This window comes from Lynx canadensis, chromosome A2 (genome assembly GCF_007474595.2).
Source record: "Lynx canadensis isolate LIC74 chromosome A2, mLynCan4.pri.v2, whole genome shotgun sequence".
In the NCBI taxonomy this organism is placed as follows: Eukaryota; Metazoa; Chordata; class Mammalia; order Carnivora; family Felidae; genus Lynx; species Lynx canadensis.
Window position 1 is genome coordinate 13,276,097 of NC_044304.2, and position 21,345 is coordinate 13,297,441.

General features: G+C 60.1%; 2 protein-coding genes, 1 long non-coding RNA gene and 1 other non-coding gene across 9 annotated transcripts in view; 3 read left to right on the forward strand and 1 right to left on the reverse strand.

Moving 5' to 3' along the window:
• KCNN1 (potassium calcium-activated channel subfamily N member 1) overlaps positions 1-2,249 on the forward strand; it is a 29,425-nt gene extending 27,176 nt beyond the window's left edge. For all 4 annotated transcript variants that reach the window (XM_030304344.1, XM_030304352.1, XM_030304335.1 and 1 more), the window contains one exon: positions 1,964-2,249. In XM_030304344.1, the coding sequence (XP_030160204.1) occupies positions 1,964-2,218 (255 nt within the window). In that variant the 3' untranslated portion in view covers positions 2,219-2,249. The remainder of the gene's footprint in view (positions 1-1,963) is intronic.
• A 1,540-nt stretch (positions 2,250-3,789) lies between these two features.
• On the forward strand, positions 3,790-10,733 carry ARRDC2 (arrestin domain containing 2). Of its 3 annotated transcripts, none has more exons than XM_030304371.1 (8): positions 3,790-4,592; positions 7,594-7,660; positions 7,905-8,052; positions 8,573-8,675; positions 8,776-9,032; positions 9,146-9,308; positions 9,580-9,737; positions 9,980-10,733. In XM_030304371.1, the coding sequence occupies exons 1-8, from the start codon at positions 4,334-4,336 to the stop codon at positions 10,031-10,033; spliced, it is 1,209 nt and encodes a 402-aa protein (XP_030160231.1). In that variant the 5' UTR covers positions 3,790-4,333; the 3' UTR covers positions 10,034-10,733. The 3 variants fall into 3 exon arrangements, with proteins under 3 accessions (XP_030160231.1, XP_030160226.1, XP_030160221.1); XM_030304366.1 differs by lacking the exon at positions 3,790-4,592 and adding an exon at positions 6,277-7,500 and having other exon boundaries at positions 9,983-10,733; XM_030304361.1 differs by lacking the exon at positions 3,790-4,592 and adding an exon at positions 6,280-7,500.
• A 1,174-nt stretch (positions 10,734-11,907) lies between these two features.
• LOC115506403 lies at positions 11,908-13,919 on the reverse strand. The gene is made up of 3 exons (XR_003966368.1): positions 13,704-13,919; positions 13,159-13,261; positions 11,908-12,110 (listed from the first exon to the last, which is right to left on the reverse strand). It is a non-coding gene; the product is annotated as an uncharacterized LOC115506403 (long non-coding RNA).
• Positions 13,920-20,636: 6,717 nt separating this feature from the next.
• Positions 20,637-20,721, forward strand: TRNAR-UCG. Its single transcript has one exon. It is a non-coding gene; the product is annotated as a tRNA-Arg (tRNA).
• The last annotated feature ends 624 nt before the right edge of the window (positions 20,722-21,345 follow it).

The window sequence follows — 21,345 nt, forward strand, 5'->3', positions numbered from 1 at the left end:
TTTTTTTTTTTCAACGTTTTTATTTATTTTTGGGACAGAGAGAGACAGAGCATGAACGGGGGAGGGGCAGAGAGAGAGGGAGACACAGAGTCGGAAACAGGCTCCAGGCTCCGAGCCATCAGCCCAGAGCCCGACGCGGGGCTCGAACTCACGGACCGCGAGATCGTGACCTGGCTGAAGTCGGACGCTTAACCGACTGCGCCACCCAGGCGCCCCAGCCTATTTGTTGGTCTTATTAGCAAGTCCTGCTCTTTGAATATTCGGCACACTGTTCTGAACCCCCTTCTGAGCAGTGGCATACCCTCCACGAATAGTTCATGTGTGAACTCTGCTCATTGGCTCCCTCCCCGAATCAGTTTAATTAGTCTGAGGTTAATTTAATATTATCTTCAGAAGATGCTTATAAGTCCCATCCTACTTCTTATACCCAGAGCGTTTCGGACTCATTCTCTTCATCATTGTCAAGAGAATGCGATGTAATGTTAACCTACATAAATTTAATTTGGAAAGAAACATTATGGAGGAGAAAACATATTCTAGAACCCTGAAGAAATCATTCCGTTGGTAGTAGAGAGAACATAGTCCCAAAAGCATATGGAAAATCCTTGCCAAACTAATTTGATGTCGTGTGAGATAACGGCTATAAATACACATGAAATGCCTTTGAGACACTAGATATTATAATTTGGATTATCTCTATCACACTTCCTTCTGTTAGTACAGATGACTGAAATTTGAATTTTTCAAAGTTATTTAAACCTTGCAATCACGGTAGTATACTCCGAGTACATTTAACAAAGCCTTCTTTGAAGGAAGGCTTTAATTGGATTGGATTATATGGGTTCCTGATTTTTTTAATTTAACAAGGTTAAGATGTTTTCCAGTATTAAACTTTAATGCGCTCCTGCCCAAGGTTGCTGATTTGTGTATCTCTGATAAAAGTCACATGCGTATTCCAAGTTTAAAAAAAATTTAAACCTCAGAGGCCAGGAAAAAAAAAAAAAATCATCAGAGGGCTGGATGCCTCCAGATGTTATCCTCTGGCCCTGGGGACCGCGGCCCTCTGAGGCATGGAGGTTGGAAGGGAGAGGCTAGGGGTGGAACGCAGCAAAATGCCGTGGTAGATGCCTCATCCTGTCCCCCTTCCATGGAGCGGGGGGGTTGGGGGCTCTTTCCCCGCCTCAGCATCAATTCTCCCATCCCAGGGGGTGGCTGGGGACTGGCTGTCCCCCTTGCGGGGGGGGGGGGGGGGTGCCCAGCGCTTAGCTGAGGTTAGAGATGAGGAACGATGTTCTATCGCCACCTGGTGGCAGCATTGGCCCGCCACGTGGAGTGGCCAGCCTCCCCTCCCAGGGCCCACGTGGACAGTCGCCGAACCGCCTCCTGCTTGCTGGATTGTGGGGAGCAGTCGAGTCGGCGGGGACATCCCATGGCCTACCGTAACAGTAGTTGCTGTGGCTGTTGTACTCCCTGGTCTGTGACCGGGTCGGATCCTTGGAGCGGTCCCTTCCCCAGTGTAGGGCGGGGCGCGGGGAGCCGGTTCACAACTGACCTCCTCCCTCTCAGCCACGGCCCCAGCCTGGGGCAGCGTCAGCCCCAAACCCCCTCCGGGCCTCTGGGCCGTGGTTCCCCTGGGTGAAGGCACCACCCAAGACCCCCCCTTTGGCTGCCTGTCCAGGTGGCCAGTTAAACCCCTCAGGGCAGCTCTGACCACTTGTGCCCTGGGACCTCCCTCCACCTTCCCCTGGCCTGTCTCTCCTCTTGTCTCTCCTTCTACCAGTTCCGGGGGCCCAGCAAGAGACCTGTGGCTCTGCCATGTCCTCACAGTTGTCCCTCACTTGGCTCCGCCTTCCTGGCCACCCCCCCCCCCCCCCCGCAACTGGGGCTGGTCAACCATCTCTGCGGCTGGCCCTCCCTCTCTCTCACTTGGCCTCTCCTCTCTCTCCCGCTCTGTCTCTGGCAGACTCAGAATGTCATGTACGACCTCATGTCCGAGCTGCACGCCCAGCACGAGGAGCTTGAGGCCCGCCTGGCTGCCCTCGAAAGCCGCCTGGATGCGCTGGGCGCCTCCCTGCAGGCCCTGCCCGGCCTCATCGCCCAAGCCATACGCCCGCCACCCCCACCCCTGCCTCCCCGGCCTGGCCCCGGACCCCTGGACCAGGCAGCCCGGAGCCCCCCGTGCCGGTGGCCACCCATGGCCCCTTCAGACTGCGGGTGACAACCCTGCCCACCACCAGACCCCTCAATCTTGGCCATCGTGTGGCCGCCACGTCCACGCCATCCAGGAAGCCCTGTACAGTGGTGCCTCTTGGAGTTCAAGGAGCCGAAGCTGAGTTGGGCTGAGTGGACCAGGGCCCTCCCCACCCAGACCGTCTGGGCAGAAGGCAGGGCCGGACCGCAGGCGAGGGCAGGGGTGGGCCACCACCCGTTTCCTCCCTGAATGGAGCCGGGGGGAGCCAGGAGCTTCCTCTGGTCCCCTGGCCCCCTGGCTTTCCCCAGGCCCCCGGTGGGCACGGAGCAACCAGGAGAGGGGTCCTTGCCAGTTCTGAATAAAGCAGGACCCACCCAGTTGCTGCCTGTTTTGCATGGCTGGGGGACGCTCATGACATGGGAGGTGGCCACCAGACTCCAGGTCCCAGAACGGATGTGGGGGTCTAGGCGAGCCCCTGCCATCACTGTTCTAGCCCGGTGGCCCCCCAAGCCGGAGCTCAGCTGGGTACACCTCCTGAGGACAGCAGCGGCAGTCCCCACTGGACCCAGCCCCGGCCTGTAGGAGGCAGCAGATAATCGAGACATCCTTCCCATTCTACCAGCCGACTTTGCTGGAGCACCCACAGGGGACCAGGGTCCGGTGGGGAAGGTGATATGAGTAAGAGCACCATGTTCATTGGACCTGCCGTGGACAGGGACCATCCCGTAAATCACCACACTTCGTCACCAGAACCTGGCCCGGGTGGGGTGGGGAAACTGCGGGCCAGAGAAGTGAAGCCACCTGCCTGGGGCTGCAGAACGAGGAGGGCTGAGTCGGGATTCAAACTCGGGGGCCCATGGGTCAAAGCGAAAAACCTCGGTGGAGGGCGCTGGAGGGGGGGGGAGTACAAGTGGGGGAGGGTGTGGTATGATCCTCGGGTTACAGTGGCCTCCGGGGTGGGCTTGGGGCGGGCTGGAGTTCCCCTCCGGAACCTTCCCGGTTCTGAACACAAGGAAAATCAGAAAGGTCCCTCCAGGCCTTGGGCTCAGTGTGCTGTGGTGAGGCAGGGGTGGCAGGCACTTGGCAGCTGCTGGGCTCTGGGTATAGCAGGGAGATGGTGGCCTGGCCCCTGGGAGGCTAGTCCTGGCCCAGCTCCTGGCAGCCTCTGATAAAGAGCTCAGCAACCTGGCTCAGGAGATAACGTGGGTGCAAGATGGAGAAGAGTGGGGACGTGCCCATGGGCTCCAGACCGGAGTTGGGAGTCCTGACTACCAGGGCTGGGTGCTACCGGGCAGAGGCTGCCCCCCTGTGGGGGCCTCAGTTTCCCTCTCTGTAAGATGGGCTGAGGAGAATAGGGCACAGTGCCCAGCTTTGGGGATCACCTAGTCGGAGGGAGGAGGCACGGTAAACAGCACTCAGACAGAGACCAGAGCCATAAAGAAATCAACAAGGCAGAGTATGACTAGGGGACTCTGAGGAAGTGACATTTGGGCATGGGCGGGGCAGAGGTTGCGGGGTGGCGGGGGGGGGGGGGGGGGGGGGTGATAGTTGGGAGAGCCGATCTGGGGAAGGGCGTTCCTAGTAGGGGACTGGTCAGTGCAAAGGCCAAGAGGCAAGACCTGAGCTCGGGGGGTTTAGAGAACAGTCAGGAGGTGGCACGGAGACCAGAGTGGGAGGCTGGGTCGGTGCCCGGGGCCAAAGGTGCCGGGTAGGGGCCAGATGAAACCACAAGATAGCCTGGTGGCTGCCTCCGCTCCGGGCCAGCCACATCCGCCCCCGCCCGCCTCTGACTCAACGGCGCCGACCCTGCAAAAACAGGGCCCGCCCCGCGCCGGGGGGTGGCAAAGTCAACAGCGCGGGCACGCGGGCGGCACGTCCCCGGCGGCCCCGGGCGCGTCACGGGGGCGGCCGCGGAGGACCAGGAAGTCGGCGGCCGACGCGCCCGCCGGGGGTGGGGGACCCGGGGCGCCCGCACGAGTTCGCGGAAGCCGGAGGAAGCTCGGGGGCGACCGGCGCCGCGAGGAAGGGCGCTGAGCCGCGGGAGGGCCTCGGGCGCACCCCGGCCGCGCGCCCGGTCGCTGGGCGCGGGGGCCGTCCTCCCAGCGGGGTGCCGCGTCCCCGCCGTGCGCCCGGGCCTGCGCCATGCGCCCTGGGGGCGTGCGAAGCTTCGCGCTGGAGCTGGCCCGGGGCCCCGGCGGCGCGTACCGCGGCGGGGAGCGGCTGTGCGGCCGGGTGCTGCTGGAGGCGGCGGCGCCTCTGCGGGTGAGAGCGCTGGAGGTGGCGGCACGCGGCGGGGCGGCGACGCACTGGCTCGAGGGCCGAAGCGTGGGTGTCAACGCGGTTTCCAGCGACTACGCTGCTGCCGAGACGTACCTGCGGCGGCGGCAGCTGCTGCTCCGAGGTGAGCCTCTCAGCCCCCCGCCCCCACTCCCGGCTGGGATCCCCTGGGACCCTCGCCCCAGATCTGGGCGCTCTACTCCAGTGCGGGGAGAGTTTCAGTTTAGAGGCTGTGTGGTCGAGTGACCTTTCTTAAGTGGTGGGGACCTCCTCCCCAGGGTCTTGACCCTCCCACAGGACACCTACCCACCTACCCCCCCTCCCAAATCCTCTTTCCCAGGAAAGAGACACCCCCGTTTACAGGGGGTGTCTGGGCACCCCCCCCCCCTTGACAGAGCTGGGAAAACCCTCCACCTAAAGGCTATGCGGCGGGACCCTCCCCCCCACCCCTCCCATCCAGAGTTTGGAGAACCCCTGGGTGGAGTCGGGACATCCTTCTCTCTGGACCCCAGGATCTCCTTTTAACTCCAGATTTGGGTCCCTGATTTCCCAAAGAAGACCCCCATCTCCCGCGCCCTCAGTTTACCCCCAGTGTTTGCAGGAACCAGTTCTAACCCGGGTTGGGAGTTCTGGTGATAGTTGCAGGTAGGTTTGCATCCCAAAGAGAGAGGAGACTTGGGGTGGGGACAGATCGGGCTGGGAAGACTTCCAGCTCTGAACCTCAGCCCCCCACATTTAGGCCAACACAGAGAGTCAGGAGCAGGCCAGGGGCGAGCCTCGGCAGTGAGCTATGTTTGCTGTGGAGGATGTTGGCTTCCTGGGTCCGCCAAACCCCTTCGGCTAAGCCAGACTTCACTATACTCTTCTGTAAAATGGGCAGAGGAAAGAGGCAGCTCAGACCTGGTTTCCCACCTATGGCCCCCTTTTTTCCAAGCAGATGCTTTGCCCACAGCCTTTCAGTCTTGTCTCAACACCCCAGGTGCAGGCTCTCCCCTTACTAGCTGTGGAAACCCAGACCTCAAGGGCCCTAGGGCCGGACAGGAAGGCCCCCCCCCCCCCCGCCCCGAGGCACTTCCCTTCCCCTGAGGTTCAAGGGAAGTTGGGGCTGGTCTCACCCCTGGTTCCACTCACCAGCTGCTTCATTAAGACACTGCAGGGGTGAAGCTTGCAGAACTGCTGGGTAGCCTCAGGTGAGGCCCTGCCCTTCTGTGGGCCTCTGGGGACCCATCTGTGAAATGGACTCACCTCATCCCCCATCTCCTCCTGGGCTTATAGCCTCCAGAGCTCCACTTGGCCCTGGTGGGGGGGGGGGAAGGTACTAGCCCTTCATTTTGGTCTCAGAGTCCCCTCTTCCGTGCAGACCCCCCAAGCTGATCACTGCGTCTACCGCCTCTGCCCCTCCCTTACGTACTGTTCTGACCCCAATGCCCCTGTGGCCACTCTGGCTGCAAGTTACCGTGTCCGGTTATGATTTCCTCCCACTGGGGCTTCCGAGGCCTCAGGGGTGGTCCCAGGGTCGTCTGAGGGCCCCTCAAAGGTGGCCGCCAGGGTAGTGGGTAGGTTCGAGCAGCTGCTCATCTCGCTGCCAGCAGAGGGCGCCGGTGCCCTGCAGACCGCCAAGAGGAAACTGCCTTAGAAACTCTCCTGGAGGTTCTTCTCTGAGGAAACTGAGGCCCAGAGAGGAGTCCCACCGTCTCGAGGGCACACCGCAGCCCTGACCCTAGGGGTTCCTGGGACGTCCCTTCCACTCGGTTGTCTGGGAGGGGACTGGGGCCCGGGTGAGGGGCGGGGGGGGGGCTGCCAGGAGTGGGCACAAGGACGCCTAGGGGGTTTGTAGGAGTTTGCTGGGGGCTGCAAATTGGGACAGGAACATCGAGAGTTGGAAACAGCCTGGGCAAAAGCGCCGAGGCGCGACAGAGTGGCGGCTTGTGGGGAGTGGGTTGATGACGTGGGAGCAAGGCTCTGGGAGAGGTCGAGCATGGGCTACACAGTGATTCAAGGCCCGACATTCTGAGGTCAGGACTGATTTTCTCCCAGCTCTACAAACATGGAAACTTAAGTTTTAAGAGATTGTCACTAGTCCGGGGTCACCCAGCTAAGCGGGATTCTAATCAGAAGAGGGGGGCGGGCACCCAAGCAGAGGAGGGCCCCACGCACTTCCTCCTCCTTCCGCCATCACTTAGAGGGGAAACTGAGGCCCAGGGTAGTCCTGGGCACTCAAGGCCCCGATTGGGTCCAGCCTATCCCACACCCCTCTAGCTCGGGGCTGGACGTGTCTCGAGGCATATCTGAAAGTGGTGGCCAGTTGATGATTAAACCTAGTGCCAGAATGCTCTTGCTGGGTAACTTCAAGCCCGGGACCCGCTTCCGGCCCTGTTTCCCCTCTTTACCCCCGGGGTCTTCGAGAGACCGGCTCTGGCCCCCGATGCTTCAGTTTCACCGAGGGTAGAGGGCAGGCAGCTGGGGCGTTTGAGGTTTTGTTCCACGCCTGGGAGGAGCCACGCCCCTCGCCGCGCCATTGGTGTGGTCCTTTGTGGGGGTGGGGCCTGTGTCTCGCCCCGCCCCGCCCCGCCCGCCGTATAAAGGCAGCGCCGGCGCCGGGCGCACAGGAATTTCTGGCCTGGTCCGCAAGTGCGCCTGCGCACGTTGGGCCGGTTCGCGTTCTGAAGCTGTAGCCTCGGCGCCTCGCGCCGCCGTGCCGCCGCGTCGCGGGTTCGAGGCCAGGGTCTGTGCGTCGCGGGTTCGCATCCCGGCCGCGATGCTGTTCGACAAGGTGAAGGCGTTCGTGGTGCAGCTGGATGGCGCGAGCGCGGGGGCCGAGCCGGTGTTCAGCGGCGGCCAGGCCGTTGCCGGCCGAGTGCTGCTGGAGCTGGCGGGCCCGGCGCGCGTGGGCTCCCTGAAGCTGCGCGCGCGGGGCCGCGCCCACGTGCACTGGACCGAGTCGCGCAGCGCCGGCTCGAGCACCGCGTACACGCAGAGCTACAGCGAGCGTGTGGAGGTCGTGAGCCACCGTGCCACGCTACTCGCGCCAGGTACCGGCCGGCGACCCCAACGCGGCGCACGTGCTGCGCGCTCCTGGAACCTGGCGCGGCCGCTGAGACTCCCCTTCTGGCTTCTACTTGCAGACACCGGAGAGACCACGACGCTGCCTCCCGGGCGCCACGAGTTCCCGTTCAGCTTCCAGCTGCCTCCGTAAGTCTTACGGTGTCTGGGGCGCAGGATTGCAGGGGAATCCCTAAGCCTGCTGCTGCTTTCAGGTTTAGGGCTCCATTGCTCTGTATCTGGGGACCCTCGAAACCCCAGCACCCCAGCGCTGCTCCCCTGGGAGAGGATCCTCCGCGTCTCTGCCTCTCATCCTAAGTCTCTGGGGCCACTCCCCACTTGTATCTCGCCCCCTGAAGTCCCTTCCCTCCATCTCCCCCCCCCCGCCCCCCAGGACCCTGGTGACGTCATTCGAGGGTAAACATGGCAGTGTCCGATACTGCATCAAGGCCACCCTGCACCGGCCCTGGGTCCCTGCCCGCCGGGCAAGGAAGGTATTTACTGTCATAGAGCCCGTGGACATCAACACGCCTGCCCTGCTGGTGAGCGGCTGTTCCAGGGGAGGTGGGATGGGAGCGTTGCAGGTGGGGGCCTGGCTGCTGGGTGACCCCGACGGGCTCCTCACCCCCTTCACTTCCTTCACAAAGTGGGAAATCACTGCTGGGCCCTGGCAGGAAGGGAGGCAGGCGTGGGGATGCCTTTGGAGTCCAGTGGAGCTGGGTGCAGATCCCACCTGCACCAATAATCTGTGTGGCCCTAGACAAGTATCTCACCCTCTCTGAGCCTCGGAGGGCTCCATCTGTGAAATAGGGGACCGCCAGGACTTGCGATGATAATGGTGTTCTGAGCACTGATTGTATACTAAGCGGTTAGCTCGTTCATCACATTTTCAGCCTTCTGAGATGGGTTTTATCTGCGGCTGTCTGTTACAGGTGGTTATGAAGAACCCAGGAATGCTGCCCCAAATCCCCCCTCTGCTGGGGGTGGTCGGGAAGCTCTTGGGCCGGGGTCTGTGGTTTGCACAAAGTGACCTGTTCCTGTCCCTCTCCTCTGCCCCACCAGGCCCCTCAGGCGGGAGCTCTGGAGAAAGTCGCCCGATCGTGGTACAGCAGTCGTGGCCTTGTCTCCCTCTCGGCCAAGATTGACCGAAAGGGCTATACGCCAGGTACCAGGCGAGCGGAGCTGGTTGGGGAAGAGGGCCGACGTCAGAGCTGCAGACAGGGAAACTGAGGCCAACCCCCCCCCCCCCCCGCTCCCCACTGCAGGTGAGGTAATCCCCGTCTTCGCCGAGATCGACAACGGCTCCACGCGCCCAGTGCTGCCTCGGGCAGCAGTGGTCCAGACGCAGACCTTCATGGCCCGAGGTGCCCGCAAGCAGAAGCGAGCAGTGGTGGCCAGTCTCTCGGGCGAGCCCGTGGGCCCCGGGCGGCGGGCGCTGTGGCAGGGCCGGGCGCTGCGGATCCCCCCCGTGGGTCCTTCCATCCTGCACTGCCGGGTGCTACACGTGGACTATTCCCTCAAGGTAGAGTGCCCCGTCGGTCCTGGGAGGCAGAGGCGGCTATATCTGCTCTGTTCTCCAGACTGGGGTTCCCCCGAGGCTGCCTGGGGGCCCTCCCTCACGGTCTGTCCCTCCAGGTCTGCGTGGACATCCCTGGCACCTCCAAGTTGCTCCTGGAGCTGCCGCTGGTCATCGGCACCATCCCCCTGCACCCTTTCGGCAGCCGCTCGTCCAGCGTGGGCAGCCGTGCCAGCTTCCTGCTGGACTGGGGGCTGGGGGCCCTGCCAGAGCGACCTGAGGGTGAGCTCCCCATCCCGCTGTCTGGGGGCTGGGGGGCGGAGAGGCGGGCGCCAGGCTGACCCTCCCCGCCTCCCCCGGCCTCAGTGGCCACGTCTGTAAAAGTACACAGTAACGATCGCGTCGGTGGCCCCAGATCCCCCCGCAGAATCTCATCCTGAGGGTACACCGCCCGGCAGCCCCAGGATTGGCGCACACCGGCTCCTGGCCGTTGTCCCCGATTCTGGGGCTCCCCTTTCCCACCGGCCTCACCCACCCTGTCTCTCACTTGCAGCTCCTCCCGAGTACTCAGAGGTGGTGGCAGGTGGGGAGGTGGCGGCCGCGGGGCAGAGTCCCTTTCCACCGCTGCAGGACGCTGACGTGAACCTTGAAGGCCCCTTCTTCGCCTATATCCAGGAGTTCCGCTACCGCCCCCCACCCCTGTACTCCGAGGTGAGCTTGGGGGTCCGAGAAGCCTCTCCAGGCCCTGGGAGCCCGGGTGGGGGTGGGATCAGATGAGTTTTAAATGTGAATGGCATGCATTCGTTCAGGGCCCGAGCCCCCCTTGCGCCCCAGTCCGCACCGCGTGTTGCTTCCCGGCTGAATGCAGGAGTCGGAGACGAGCAGGGCGGGAGAGGGGTGTTTCCGAGCCTCTGGAGCCCCGCCGTGGTAGTTAACCGGGTTCTTTCTGTCAGGAGGATCCAAACCCACCCTCAGAGGCCATGAGGCCACGCTCCATGACCTGCTGAGGGGTGAGTGAATACCTCGAGGGATGCGGGTACACACAGGCTTCCGGCCTCCGTGGACATGGGGAGTGGCTGGATCGAGAGCGGCCCGACCGGACTGCGCTGATGTTGGGGAATCCGCGGCTCGGAACAGGGCAGGGCTTTCCGACATAACCCAGGACGGGGGAAGAGTCTGGAACCTGACTGACGTGGACTGGCCCTCGCGAGGCATCTGATGCCCCTTGTCGGATCCCGTCTTGTCTACGCCGGCCTGTGGACAGGGCTCGGGTCCCCCGGGAGCCTCTGGTCTGGGAGAGACGTCGCCAGACGTAAACGCTTCCGGTCCCGTGGGACCAGAGGAAGAGACCCAGGACCGGGAGAGTCCAGACGGGAGCAGAGAGGGCTTCCCGGAGCAGAGGGCGTTCTGGTTGAGGCGGTGGCGTGTGAATAGCGGCCCAGCAGGCAGACAAGCAGGAGGAGGAAGAAGTCGGAGAAGGTCAGAGCTGAGCGATGTTTGGAGATCACCCCCTTCATCTTAGAACTGGGGCTCAGAAAGCGAGTGCCTCCGTTGAGGCCACACGGCAAGGGCCGGCAGGCGAGAGGGCCCAGGAGTGAGGCATTCAGGGAAGCGGGTCATTGGAGCTCCGTGGGGCTTATGGGTGGCAGGAGACCACTGCTCCAGCCTTTGTTTTGTTTGTTTTTTAAAAGCATTTATTTATTTTGAGAGAGCGCACGAGCAGGGGAGGGGCAGAGAGAGAGGGAGAGGAGAGAGAATCCCTAGCGGGCTCCGTGCCAACAGCGCAGAGCCCAGCTCGGGGCTTGAACCCACGGATGGTGAGGTCATGACCTGAGCAGAGATCAAGGGCTGAACGAACGCTTAACCGACTGAGCCACCCCGGCCCCCCTCCAGCCTTTGAAAGCCAGAGAGAGATTCCTGGCCTAGGCTGGGCCTGCCTGGGGGCTCCTCCAAGTACTCCAGGACATGCGACTTGCCTGGGTGTTATATGACCAGGGAAACCCGGTTCAGAATATTAAGCCAGACCTTGGGGTCAGAGGTCAGCCTGGGGTAACACAGGAGGACCAGTGAGCCTCTGGAACCCTCCTGTATCCTGGAGGGACAAAGTGTGAGGGGGCAGCTGGACAAGCCCCCAGTTGGAGAGTCTCAGCCATAGCTGGGGGCGGGGCCCCCGCCTGGGACTCATCATTTTTGATAAGCCTTAAATTGTTCTCTTTTTTACAGATGTTTTTTTTTTTTTTTTTTTTAAATAAAAGCGTGGGGAACGAGACTGGGTTTACTGGTTTATTTCCCCCAGCTGCCAAGGGAGCTGAGTGGCCATGACCTCCATCTTGCGTCAGGATCTCAAGGGTCGAACTCCAGGCCGAGGAGGGCGGAGGGGCCCCTTGTCCAGAAGGAGAAACTGAGGCCCAGGGACACAAAGGGAGGCTGAGCTCAGGTTGGAGCTGGACCCCATGCCCCTTCCCTAGCACAGTCACAGAGGCTAGGAACTTGAATGGGGGAAGGCAGACAGAGGCCTCAGAGAGGAAAAAAGCTGGCCGGGCAGTGGCGCCCCGGGACAGGTGGATCTTGCTTCTCTTGAGTTTGAACCGCTTTTGTTTTTATTCAGATGAAACTTCTATGCCATGAAATGAACCCCTTTAAAGCATACAGTTTGGTAGCGTTTTGTGCATTCACACGTGCGGTGTGCACCCATCACCTCCCCAAAGGAGACCCCGCCCCTGTTAGCAGTCACCCCCACCCACCCCCTCCCTCACTCCTGGCACCCACTCATCTGCCTCCTGCCTCTGTGGATTTTCCCGTTCTGGGCGTTTCACGTAGATGCGATCATGCTCCGCGTGGCCTTTCCGGCCTGGCTTGCACTCAGCATAAACGTCCACGTTTTCGTCCACGTTTTCACCCACGTGGCAGCGTGTGTCAACGTTTCGTAACTTTTTGTGGCCAAATAATATTCTTTAGCGTGGATGGACTACATTTGGATTCTCCCTTCACCCCTCGATAGACATTTGGGCAACGGCGAACAGGGCTGCTTTGGGCACGCGTGTGCACGGATTTGTTGGCATGGAGGTCGTCATTCTTCTGGAGCTGCGGGTAGGGAAAGGGAGTCCAACGGAGTGAGGTGACTCGTGCAGGGTCCGGAGTCCCCACTCGGAACCGCCAGGCTCACAGGTCGGCTCCTGGAGGGGCTCCCAGCCGAGCCGGCGCTCAGGCCCCGCCCCCGACCCGAGGCCCCGCCCCCACAGGGCTGGGCCCAATTAGAACCCCGTTTTAACAGTCCCGGCTGTGTTCACCCATTTGCCCCAGGCAGTGAGAATTAACTGGCAATCTGGGGTGACCACTGGCGGGGCTGAGGAACAGGGAGGAGGACGAGGGCACCCAGGGGCTGGACCCTGGCAGGTATGGGTTCAGGCTTAGCTTTCTGAGTGACCTACGGGCAAGGGCAAGTCACGTGGCTCTGAGCCAGTTTCCTCACCCGAGACTCTTGGGACACCTCCCTGCCACAGCCTCAGTTGTCTCCCACCCGTGGTGTGAATTTGGGTCCTGATCCCCACCGACTTCCGGCCCCGGGTTTTGCCCAGCCCTCCCTGTCCAGCGGCGTCTGCCCTCGGCAGCTGACCTGGCATCCAGCTTTGAACCCGTCAGATTTGGGGTTCCTTTGGGCCCAGCAGAGGGGAGATGTACCCACAGCACAGACCAGGTCACCCAGACCTCCAAAATAGCCTCAGGAGGGGGTGAGCTCCCCTGTCGCCCTGGTGTGCAAGACCCAAGATCCCAGTCTCCAGAACTCTGTCCCCAAACAGAAGAGTAAGGTGTTTGTTACAAAAGTTTCCCCTGGCAGGCTTGGGAGGACAAGCCATCGCGCGTCCCCGGGACTTCTGCATCTGCAACTGTCTGGAACCTGATCCCTTAAGAGGTGGATTATCCGGTTCAGATAAATGAAAATCAGAATGGAGCTGGCTTGGGTCATCCAGAATTCAGGGAACCCCCTGAACACAGAGTGAGGCCCATAGGGCATAGAGGGGGGTGGCCGAGATAAAATCCCACCCTTCCCTAGGCCCCTCTCACCCACCCCTCCTTCCAGCCCCCCCCCCGATCCCTGACTGCTATTCACATAATCCAAGCTGGTTTCCACCTCAGGACCTTTGCACATGTGGTTCCCTCTGCTGAAAGGCTCTTCTTCTCTGTGGCTGGCTCTTCTTCACCTCCTAACCACATTTTTCCAAGAACGCCCCAACCTGTTGGTTAAAGGTGACACTCCCTGTTACTCCCTCTCCCATCTCCCTGTGCTGTTGCCTTCATAGCCCTCATCCCTCTCTGAAATTTTGATTTAGATACTCATTTATTTGAAGCTTTGAGGGCCTCTGCCTCTCCCATGTTTTTTCACTGTCTCTTTTGCTCACTTTCTGTAAGTCTCTCGTCTTTGTCCCCCACCCCCACCCCCTCTCTGTCTCTGGTTCACCGTCTCTGCATCTCTGTTTCTCTCACTCCTATCACTTGCTGTCTCTTGTCCCTGGCTCACCATCTCTTATGGTCACCATCTCTCTGTCTCAGTCTCTGAGTCTCTCACTGTCTCTCTGTTTCAGTCTGTCATTGTCTCTGTTTCCCCCTGTCTGGCTCACCATCTCTGCATCTCTCTCTCTCTCTCTATCTCTGTCTTTGTCTCTGTCTTTCACTCACCGTCTCTCTTGTTTTTCATCTCTCTGTCTCAGTCTCTGTTTCTTTCACCATCTCCGTCTCCTTTCCTGGCTTGGCCAGGCCCCCGGGGCCCTGGGGGTGACAGGCAGGGCGCCCTCTGCTTGTTTTCCACCCTCGCTGGCAGGGGGCCCGGCTGGGCCGCTGTTCAGGAACCCTCCAGCTGCCTAACTGCAGCCACCAGGCACAGCCGCCTCTGGCCTCTCCTCCCAGCACATTCTGTCCCGAGCAGGGAGCACTGGGGGTGGGTGGGGTGGGGGTGGAGGGTTCCTGTCGGGCTCCAGTTACAGGACAGCCCGTCCTGGTGGCCTTGCTCCCCACCAGTGCTGCCCCCTGATGCCTCCCCTCCTTGCTTGGGACTTAGATCTTCATGAATGAGGCCCCTCTGCCAGCTCATCCCTACCTCAGGGGCTTTGCACCTGCTGTGCCTTCCCCCTGGAGTTCCCTCTCCCCGGATATGCCCAGGACCTTCTCCCCAGCAGGCTTCAGATCACAAGTCACCGCCTCAGGATGCCCTCCCTGTCTCTGGGTCAGAACACCCCTCAATTCCCTGACTCCTGTCCTGATGCCTTTCGCTTCCTGATCTTCCCCCTTCCTCAAAGTTATATATTTACTTGTTCGTTGGTGTGGTGTCTGTTACCCCAGAGCCCTCCCGGGCACACACTAGGTGCTCAATGAATGCTTTAGAATTGTTGCCATTTCATCCCAAAGTTCAGCTCTAGCTTAGCCACCCAGGCGCCCACACACAGCTCCCGTCCCTTCAACCTGGCTGACCTACCCCAGACCCTGCCTCCTCCTGACCTTGGCGCCCCCTGCGCCCCCCGCACACCAGCAATATCTCTGCCCTCCCAGCTGCTCCTGGCGACTTCCCTCCCCCAGATGCACCTTTTCCAGTGAGGGGCTGAGTCTGTTTTTTAGACCCACTGGGCTCCATGCGGGGGCAGCTATCACACACACACACACACACACACACACACACACGCAGAAACGCATGCACACACACATACAGAGACCCAGAAATGGGCCGGTGAACTCGGGCACACACAGCCTAGACCTCCATGGACACAGACCCGCGTGCGCCTGCGTGCACACACACGTAAGGTCCAACAGCATTGACCATGCCGGGCGCCCCCGGCTCTGGTTGAGGGCTTGCAGGGTGTTCCCTCTGCCCTCGCTTCCCCCACCTTATTTCGGGTGTTCGAGGAAGGCCAGGAAAGTCCCCAGAAAGCATCAGGCTGGGCGAGAGGCCCAGGAGGAAGCAGTGAATCAGCTGGCAGCCATCAGTGCCCAAAGGGACCCCCTCCGGGGGGTTGGGGGGACTTACAGAAAACATCGATAAAGGATTGGGGGTGGATGGGGCCAATGGGGCCTGCTGAGCGGGGTGGGGGAGGGGAGGGGGCATGCCTCAATGGGTTCCCGGGGCTCCAATACCCCCACTCTGCTGAGCCTGATTCCCAGGTGGGGAAACAGGCACAGGGCTCAAATGACTTGCCCAAGCCCCTCCAGCCATGATGGGGCAGGCAGAGGCCCCCGAAGTCCTTGGTAAAAGGTTTTGGGGGGGCGTCCCCTCTTCCTGCTCTCCTTTTGGAGGACAGAAGGAGCCTGGTCCACTTCATGGCTCCAGATGTGGACATACGACCAGGTCCGGCCAATTAGAGCCTTTTGTGACCACAGACTCAGGGATTGGTTCAGGAATAGGCATGTGACTCTGACTGGGCCAATCGTGCTGGGACTTTGGGGGGTTCCCAGAGTTGCTGATAGGCCTGGAGGTGATAATAAAGAGGGGCAGAACAGAGAGTTCCAAGGCCATTGTGATGGAATCCACAGACACCCCTTCCCTGGAGGGTCCCGGGAGGGCTCCCAGGAGGAGAGGCCACTGGAGTTGGGGTTTTGATGGGTGAAGAGGAGTTCACCAGGGAGCTAGAGAAGGGCATTCCAAGAGAGGGCAGCCGCGGCTGTGTTTATTTGCTCCTAGGCACCCCCACGAGCCCCCTAAGTGTGAGACCACCTCTTTGCCGGCAGCCTTGTTGGCAGCTGACGTTCCATTAACGTTTGTGGTGTAGGTGGCCCTTGTCTGGGGACGCAGATGAGTGAGATGGGTGGGCCGTGAATGGGAGAATGGGATTCGGGGGGCCAGAGAGCCCAGGGGCGGGTCAGGGTGGCCCCGGGGGGCCTGGGAACAGCACCGCGGTCCCAGGCAGGAGGGGGCACTTCCCGTCTCCCCGTCTGTGAGCCCCCAGTCCTGGGCATGGCCCTCCAAGGGGAGGCAGGTGGGGGCCTCTGCCTTCCCGTGTGACCCTGGGATGGTGACGGCACGTCTCTGGGCCTCAGTTTCGTCATCTGGAACCTGACTTCGCGGTAGGACAGGGTCGGTACCCGGCACAGAAGCAACCCCAGGTCTGCGGGACCGGATGGGGTGTGCTGAGCCAGTGGAGGAGGGGCTGGGCCGTCCAACACATTCCCTCAGCAGTTCCTGGCCTCTTTGAAAACAGGAAGCTGGCTCTCAAGGGAGCCCCCCAGCAGTGCTTCCTGAGCCTCCTCATGACGCGTGCTGGGGGGGAGGGAGGGGGGAGGCGGGGGGGGGGGGCCCGTGCACGCACATGCGTGTTTGCAGGCGGCCTGGAGATGAGTGAAGCCCACCAACGCGTGCACATGTGTCTGCGTGTCAGCTTTGTCCGTGGAGTTACCCGGAAGCACGTGCCCATGGTGCATGTGCTTGAATGTGGGTTTGCACACGTCGGCCAATACGGGAAGCAAACGCGGGCTGGTGGGTGCATTTGTGGGTCTGGGTCTAGGTGGCGGGCATCGGTGTCTATCCGCAGTGGGGACCGGGGAGTGCTGGCGGGAGCTAGCCAGTGGGGGAAACACCTAAGGGTCAGTGACGGTCTGGAGTCACTCAGCCACGGGGGCCAGAGGGGGCCAAACTGGGGCCTCCTCACGCCATGTTCCTGAGAGGCTTTTCACTTGCCGGCAAACTTCTACTCATCCTTCAAAACCCCATCTCGCCTGGGTGGCTCAGCGGGTTGGGCATCTGACTTCGGCTCAGGTCACGATCTCACGGTTCGTGAGTCCGAGCCCCGCGTCGGGCTCTGCGCTGACAGCTCGGAGCCCGGAGCCTGCTTCGGATTCTGTGTCTGCCTCTCTCTCTCTCTGCACCCCCTCCTCTCAAAAATAAATAAACGTTAAAAAAAATTATAATAAGAAAGCCCCATCTCAAATACCCCTTTTTTCTAAGCCAGTCCTGACGCCATGGGCTGAGGGCATTTCGTGTCTGGCCATGTCTATCCCCTCTGGATGCTGAGGGGCATCGCCAGGAACACAGGGCCATGTTCCCCACATGCTGACTTTCTGGAGTTGGCCCAGATTCCTTTGCCATACCTGATCCCCAGGAGGGGGACTCCTGCTGCCATATAATCCTCAGGACCTGCCAACCCCGGTGGTTTAGAAGGTCGGGCAAGACATTTCCACTTGATCCGCAGGCCCATGTGTTCTGGGAAGTCCCCCGCCCAGGCCTGTGGGCTTTCTGGCCTTGGCCCACAGCAGTTCAATGCCAGTCTGCTTTGTCTGTAGGATGGACCAGAGGTTTTCCAAGGCCCAGGCCGTGTGATGGGGGTTTCTCGCTGGTGTCTCAGTGCCCCAGCCCCAGGGCCGCCATGGGGGGGCTTTGAAACAAGGCTCAGATCCCATCCCCTACACCCCCTCCCCCAAAGCCCAGCAGGCCCTCTGTGGCCTCGCCCCGCAGCCTCTATCACAACAGATTTAGGCCTACCTCAGGGCCTTTGCACTGTTCCTTCTGCTCAGAGAGCCCTTCCCCCCGCTCCCTACCTTCTCCTCCTTGATCTAAGTTCAAGTGTCCCCTCCTCAGAGGCCCCTCAGCCTCCCTGACCAAAGCTGCCGCTCTCTCAACCCCTCCCTTCCGCCTCTGGCAATTCATAATTACCACATACCTGTGGCTTCATGGCCATCCTCCACCTCTCCTCTGTAAGGGGACCTCCAAAAGGAGGGGGCGGGGCATAACGCCCCTCCCCCAAATGGGAGCGTTTCCCAGCATCATGTCTCACCCTTTCCTTCCAGACTGGGCCTAGAAGTTTCCTCATTCCGGCTGTATCAGCCAACAGCATAGATGGGAAATCCCAGGGAAGGAGAGGCGGTGTCCCCGTGTCCAGGCAGAGCATACTCCAACCCCCACGTGGCCAGAGCTCCACCTCACCTGCGGGAGAACGTCCGGCTCTTAGGCTCGGAGTTCAAGGTCCAGCCCGCGTATGGCAGAACCCTTCCTCTTCCTTTCCTTAATCCTCAGCTGCTGTCAGAGACCAACTGTTTGCTGCACTGAGCATGTCGGCACATCGGGCTGAGTACAAAGCAAGGGACTCCTTTGCACGGTATACGAACATTGCGGACTGATGCACTCATAGTCTGCCCAGTACGTAAACGCCGTTGCTTGTTGGCTACTGACAGCCGCGTAGAGAACGGAGGCTGCCCAAGCGCTTAGATCAGGGGTTGACAAACTTTCGCTATAAAAAGTCACATAGTATGGGGCACCCGGGTGGCTCAGTCGTTGGAGCGTCCGACCCTCGATCTCAGCTCAGGTCTTGATCTCAGCGTCAGTTTGTTTTGCTTTGTCTTTAAAGTGTGTTTATTTATTTTGAGAGAGGGCGTTCGCATTAGCGGAGGAGGGGCAGAGAGAGGGAGAGAGATTGGGAATCCCCAGCAGGCTCCCTGTTCCACGCTGAGCCCCACGCGGGGCCGGACCTCATGAACCCCGAGAGCCCGTGGCCCAAGCCAAAACCAAGAGTCCGCCGCTTAACCCGCTGAGCCACCCAGGCGCCCCTCAGGGTCATGACTTCAAGCCCCACGTTGGGCTCCATGTTGGGCCTGAAACCTACTTAAAAAAAATAAAATAACATAGGGGCGCCCGGGTGGCTCCGTCGGCTGGGCGACCGACTTGGGCTCAGGTCACGATCTCACGGGTCGTGAGTTCGAGCCCCGCGTCGGGCTCTGCGCTGACCGCTCGGAGCCGGGCCAGCCTTTCCCTTGAAAGCAACCATAAACAATACACAAATGAGGGGGGGCGTGGGCAGTGTCCCAATAAAGCTTTATTTACATAGTTTTGAATTTCATATAGTTGTGCGTGCGGAAACCTTCCTTCGGTACGTTTGTAATCATTGCAAAAGCGTAAAAGGCACGTCTAGCGCGTGGCCAAAGCTATATCGTTTGCCAGCCCCTGGATGAGACCTTCAGTGGGCAACAAAGTATCGGGAGTGGTCGTCTTACAAACACTGGAGCTCCGCTTAAAGGATTGCAGGTCGCCAGCGACGAAATTTTAGAGCAGGGTAGACGCTTAACGGCGTCTGACCCCTGACAGGCGACAGGTATCACGCTTGATGTTTACGAAGCATTAGATCGGAGCAAGTGAGGGTGGCTCCCTGGGTGTCAGGACCCAGTTTAAGTTGGACCCAGCCCCCCCGGCTCCAGCACCACGCGGACCAAACCGGGCGCCGCCTGCCCATTCTCAGAACACTGTTTACCAAGTATCAAGTGACAGGGGCCGGCGGCCGGGTATCGAGTCACAGGGCAGTCACACTGAGGCTTGGGCGCTGTGACAACATCTCCAGACACCAGCTGTTTACAGTGACATGAGACTGGCTGTTTACAGGGGACCAGCTGACCTGCTTCCGGATGCCAGAGCCCAGATGGCCGGTGGGACGGGCTCCTCTGCAGGTGTTTGCAGAGGGCCCAGGTCCTGGGGACCCCCCCCCCCCCGCGGCTGCCTCCAGCAGCAGGAGCGGGGATGAGGAGAGAGCTCGTGGCCGAGGCGAGGCGAGGCTTTTGCTCGCCGAGGACCCCCACGCTCATCCCTGCTCTTTGGGGGCAGGAATTGAGCCCTGCGGGGCATCAGGTTCCGCGGTCTGGCCGCCACTCTCTCTCTGCTCATTCCCGGCTGCGCCACCTTGCGCGCATCGCTTCACTTATCTGAGCCTTCACTTCTCTATCTGGAAAATGGGCAGGGCGATGGATCAAGGTTGCCAAATAAAATACAGGATACCCAGTTAATATGGAATTTCAGGGGCGCCTGGGTGGCTCCGTCGGTCAAGCGGCCGACTTCGGCTCAGGTCATGATCTCAGGGTTTGTGAGTTCGAGCCCCGCGTCGGGCTCTGTGCTGACAGCTCGGAGCCTGGAGCCTGCTTCGGATTCTGTGTCTCCCCATCTCTCGGCCCCTCCTCTGCTCGTGCTCTGTCTCTCAATAATGAATAAATGTTCAAAAAAAATTAGAAAAAAAAAAAGAATTTCAGACAACCAGCCAATACATTTTTGTAGGAGTATATCCCAAATGCTGCATGGAATATACTTACGCTAAAAAAAAAAAAAAACAAACCACCAAACAAACAAGAAAACAAGGTGTTTATCAAATATGCCTCTCCTATGATGAAGTCTCCCTGATAGGAGGTTGTGAAGGTCTTGAGGGGATCACAGGCCGGGCACAGAGAAAGGGCCTGATGCATCATAGGACTGACGTTCACTGTCCCTATCTCCCCCAGGAGCTCACAGGGATGAGCCCAAGTGAGGTCTGCTGATTAGCTCATAAATGCATCATGTGCTTCTGGGGAGCAGGGCCTGGGTGACAAGAATGATGCCATTATTCAAGAGTTTCACTAGGATGTCAGCAAGAGGCTCTGCACCACAGGAAGGAGAGGCTTTCTTCATTCATAGCGTGTCCCCAGCACCCAGATGCTCTGAAGGGCTCAGCAGAGTTGTTGGGTGAAAATAAGAAGACATTCAATAAATTGTTGTTGAACTCCATGTTTGATTCCATCACTCTTTATTGAATACCTACTGTATGCCAGGCGCTCGAACCCATGCGTGCCCAGGGCTCCCCATCAGCAAGGGAGATGGGTATTAATACAGTCATCAGGGGCGCCTGGGTGGCTCAGTTGGTTGAGCGTCTGACTTCGGCTCAGGTCATGATCTTGCGGTTCGCGGGTTCGAGCCCCGCGTCGGGCTCTGTGCTGACAGCTCGGAGCCTGGAGCCCACTTCAGTTTCTGTGTCTCCCCCTCTCTCTGCCCCTCCCATGCTCACACTCTGTCTCTCTCTGTCTCAAAAATAAATAAACATTAAAAAAATTAAAAAAAAATACAGTCACCAGCATAAACGCAAAATTATAACTTGGACAAGACCTGCCAAAGGGAGATACGCAGTGCTGGTAGGATCCAGAGGGTCCTGAGTAGGGCCCAGAGGGGCTTTCTGGGGGAGTGACACTTTATGGGGACCTGGAGGAAGAGATTCACAGGTACAAACATGGCACAGAGCATCCTAGGTAGTGGGCGCAGCCTGTGCAAAGGTCCTGGGGTGAGAGCGAACGTAATTTCAGGGGCTGGCTTCGTGCCACCCCCAGCTCCCTTTGACAATTTGCAGGCTCCAGCAGATAGTCAAGGCTAAGTTTAAGATGGTCGGGGTCTCCCGGCGAGTGGAGCAGAATGTGATGCCCTCAACCACCCACAGTGGGGGAAGGACAAAAGTCTGGGCGCATCCTCAGCCAGAGGGGTGGGGAGGAGCAGGTGAGGTGAACGGCGCCCAGCGCCGCCTCTGCCCTGGAATTTCCTGAGCTACTTGCCGGCCCAGTCCAC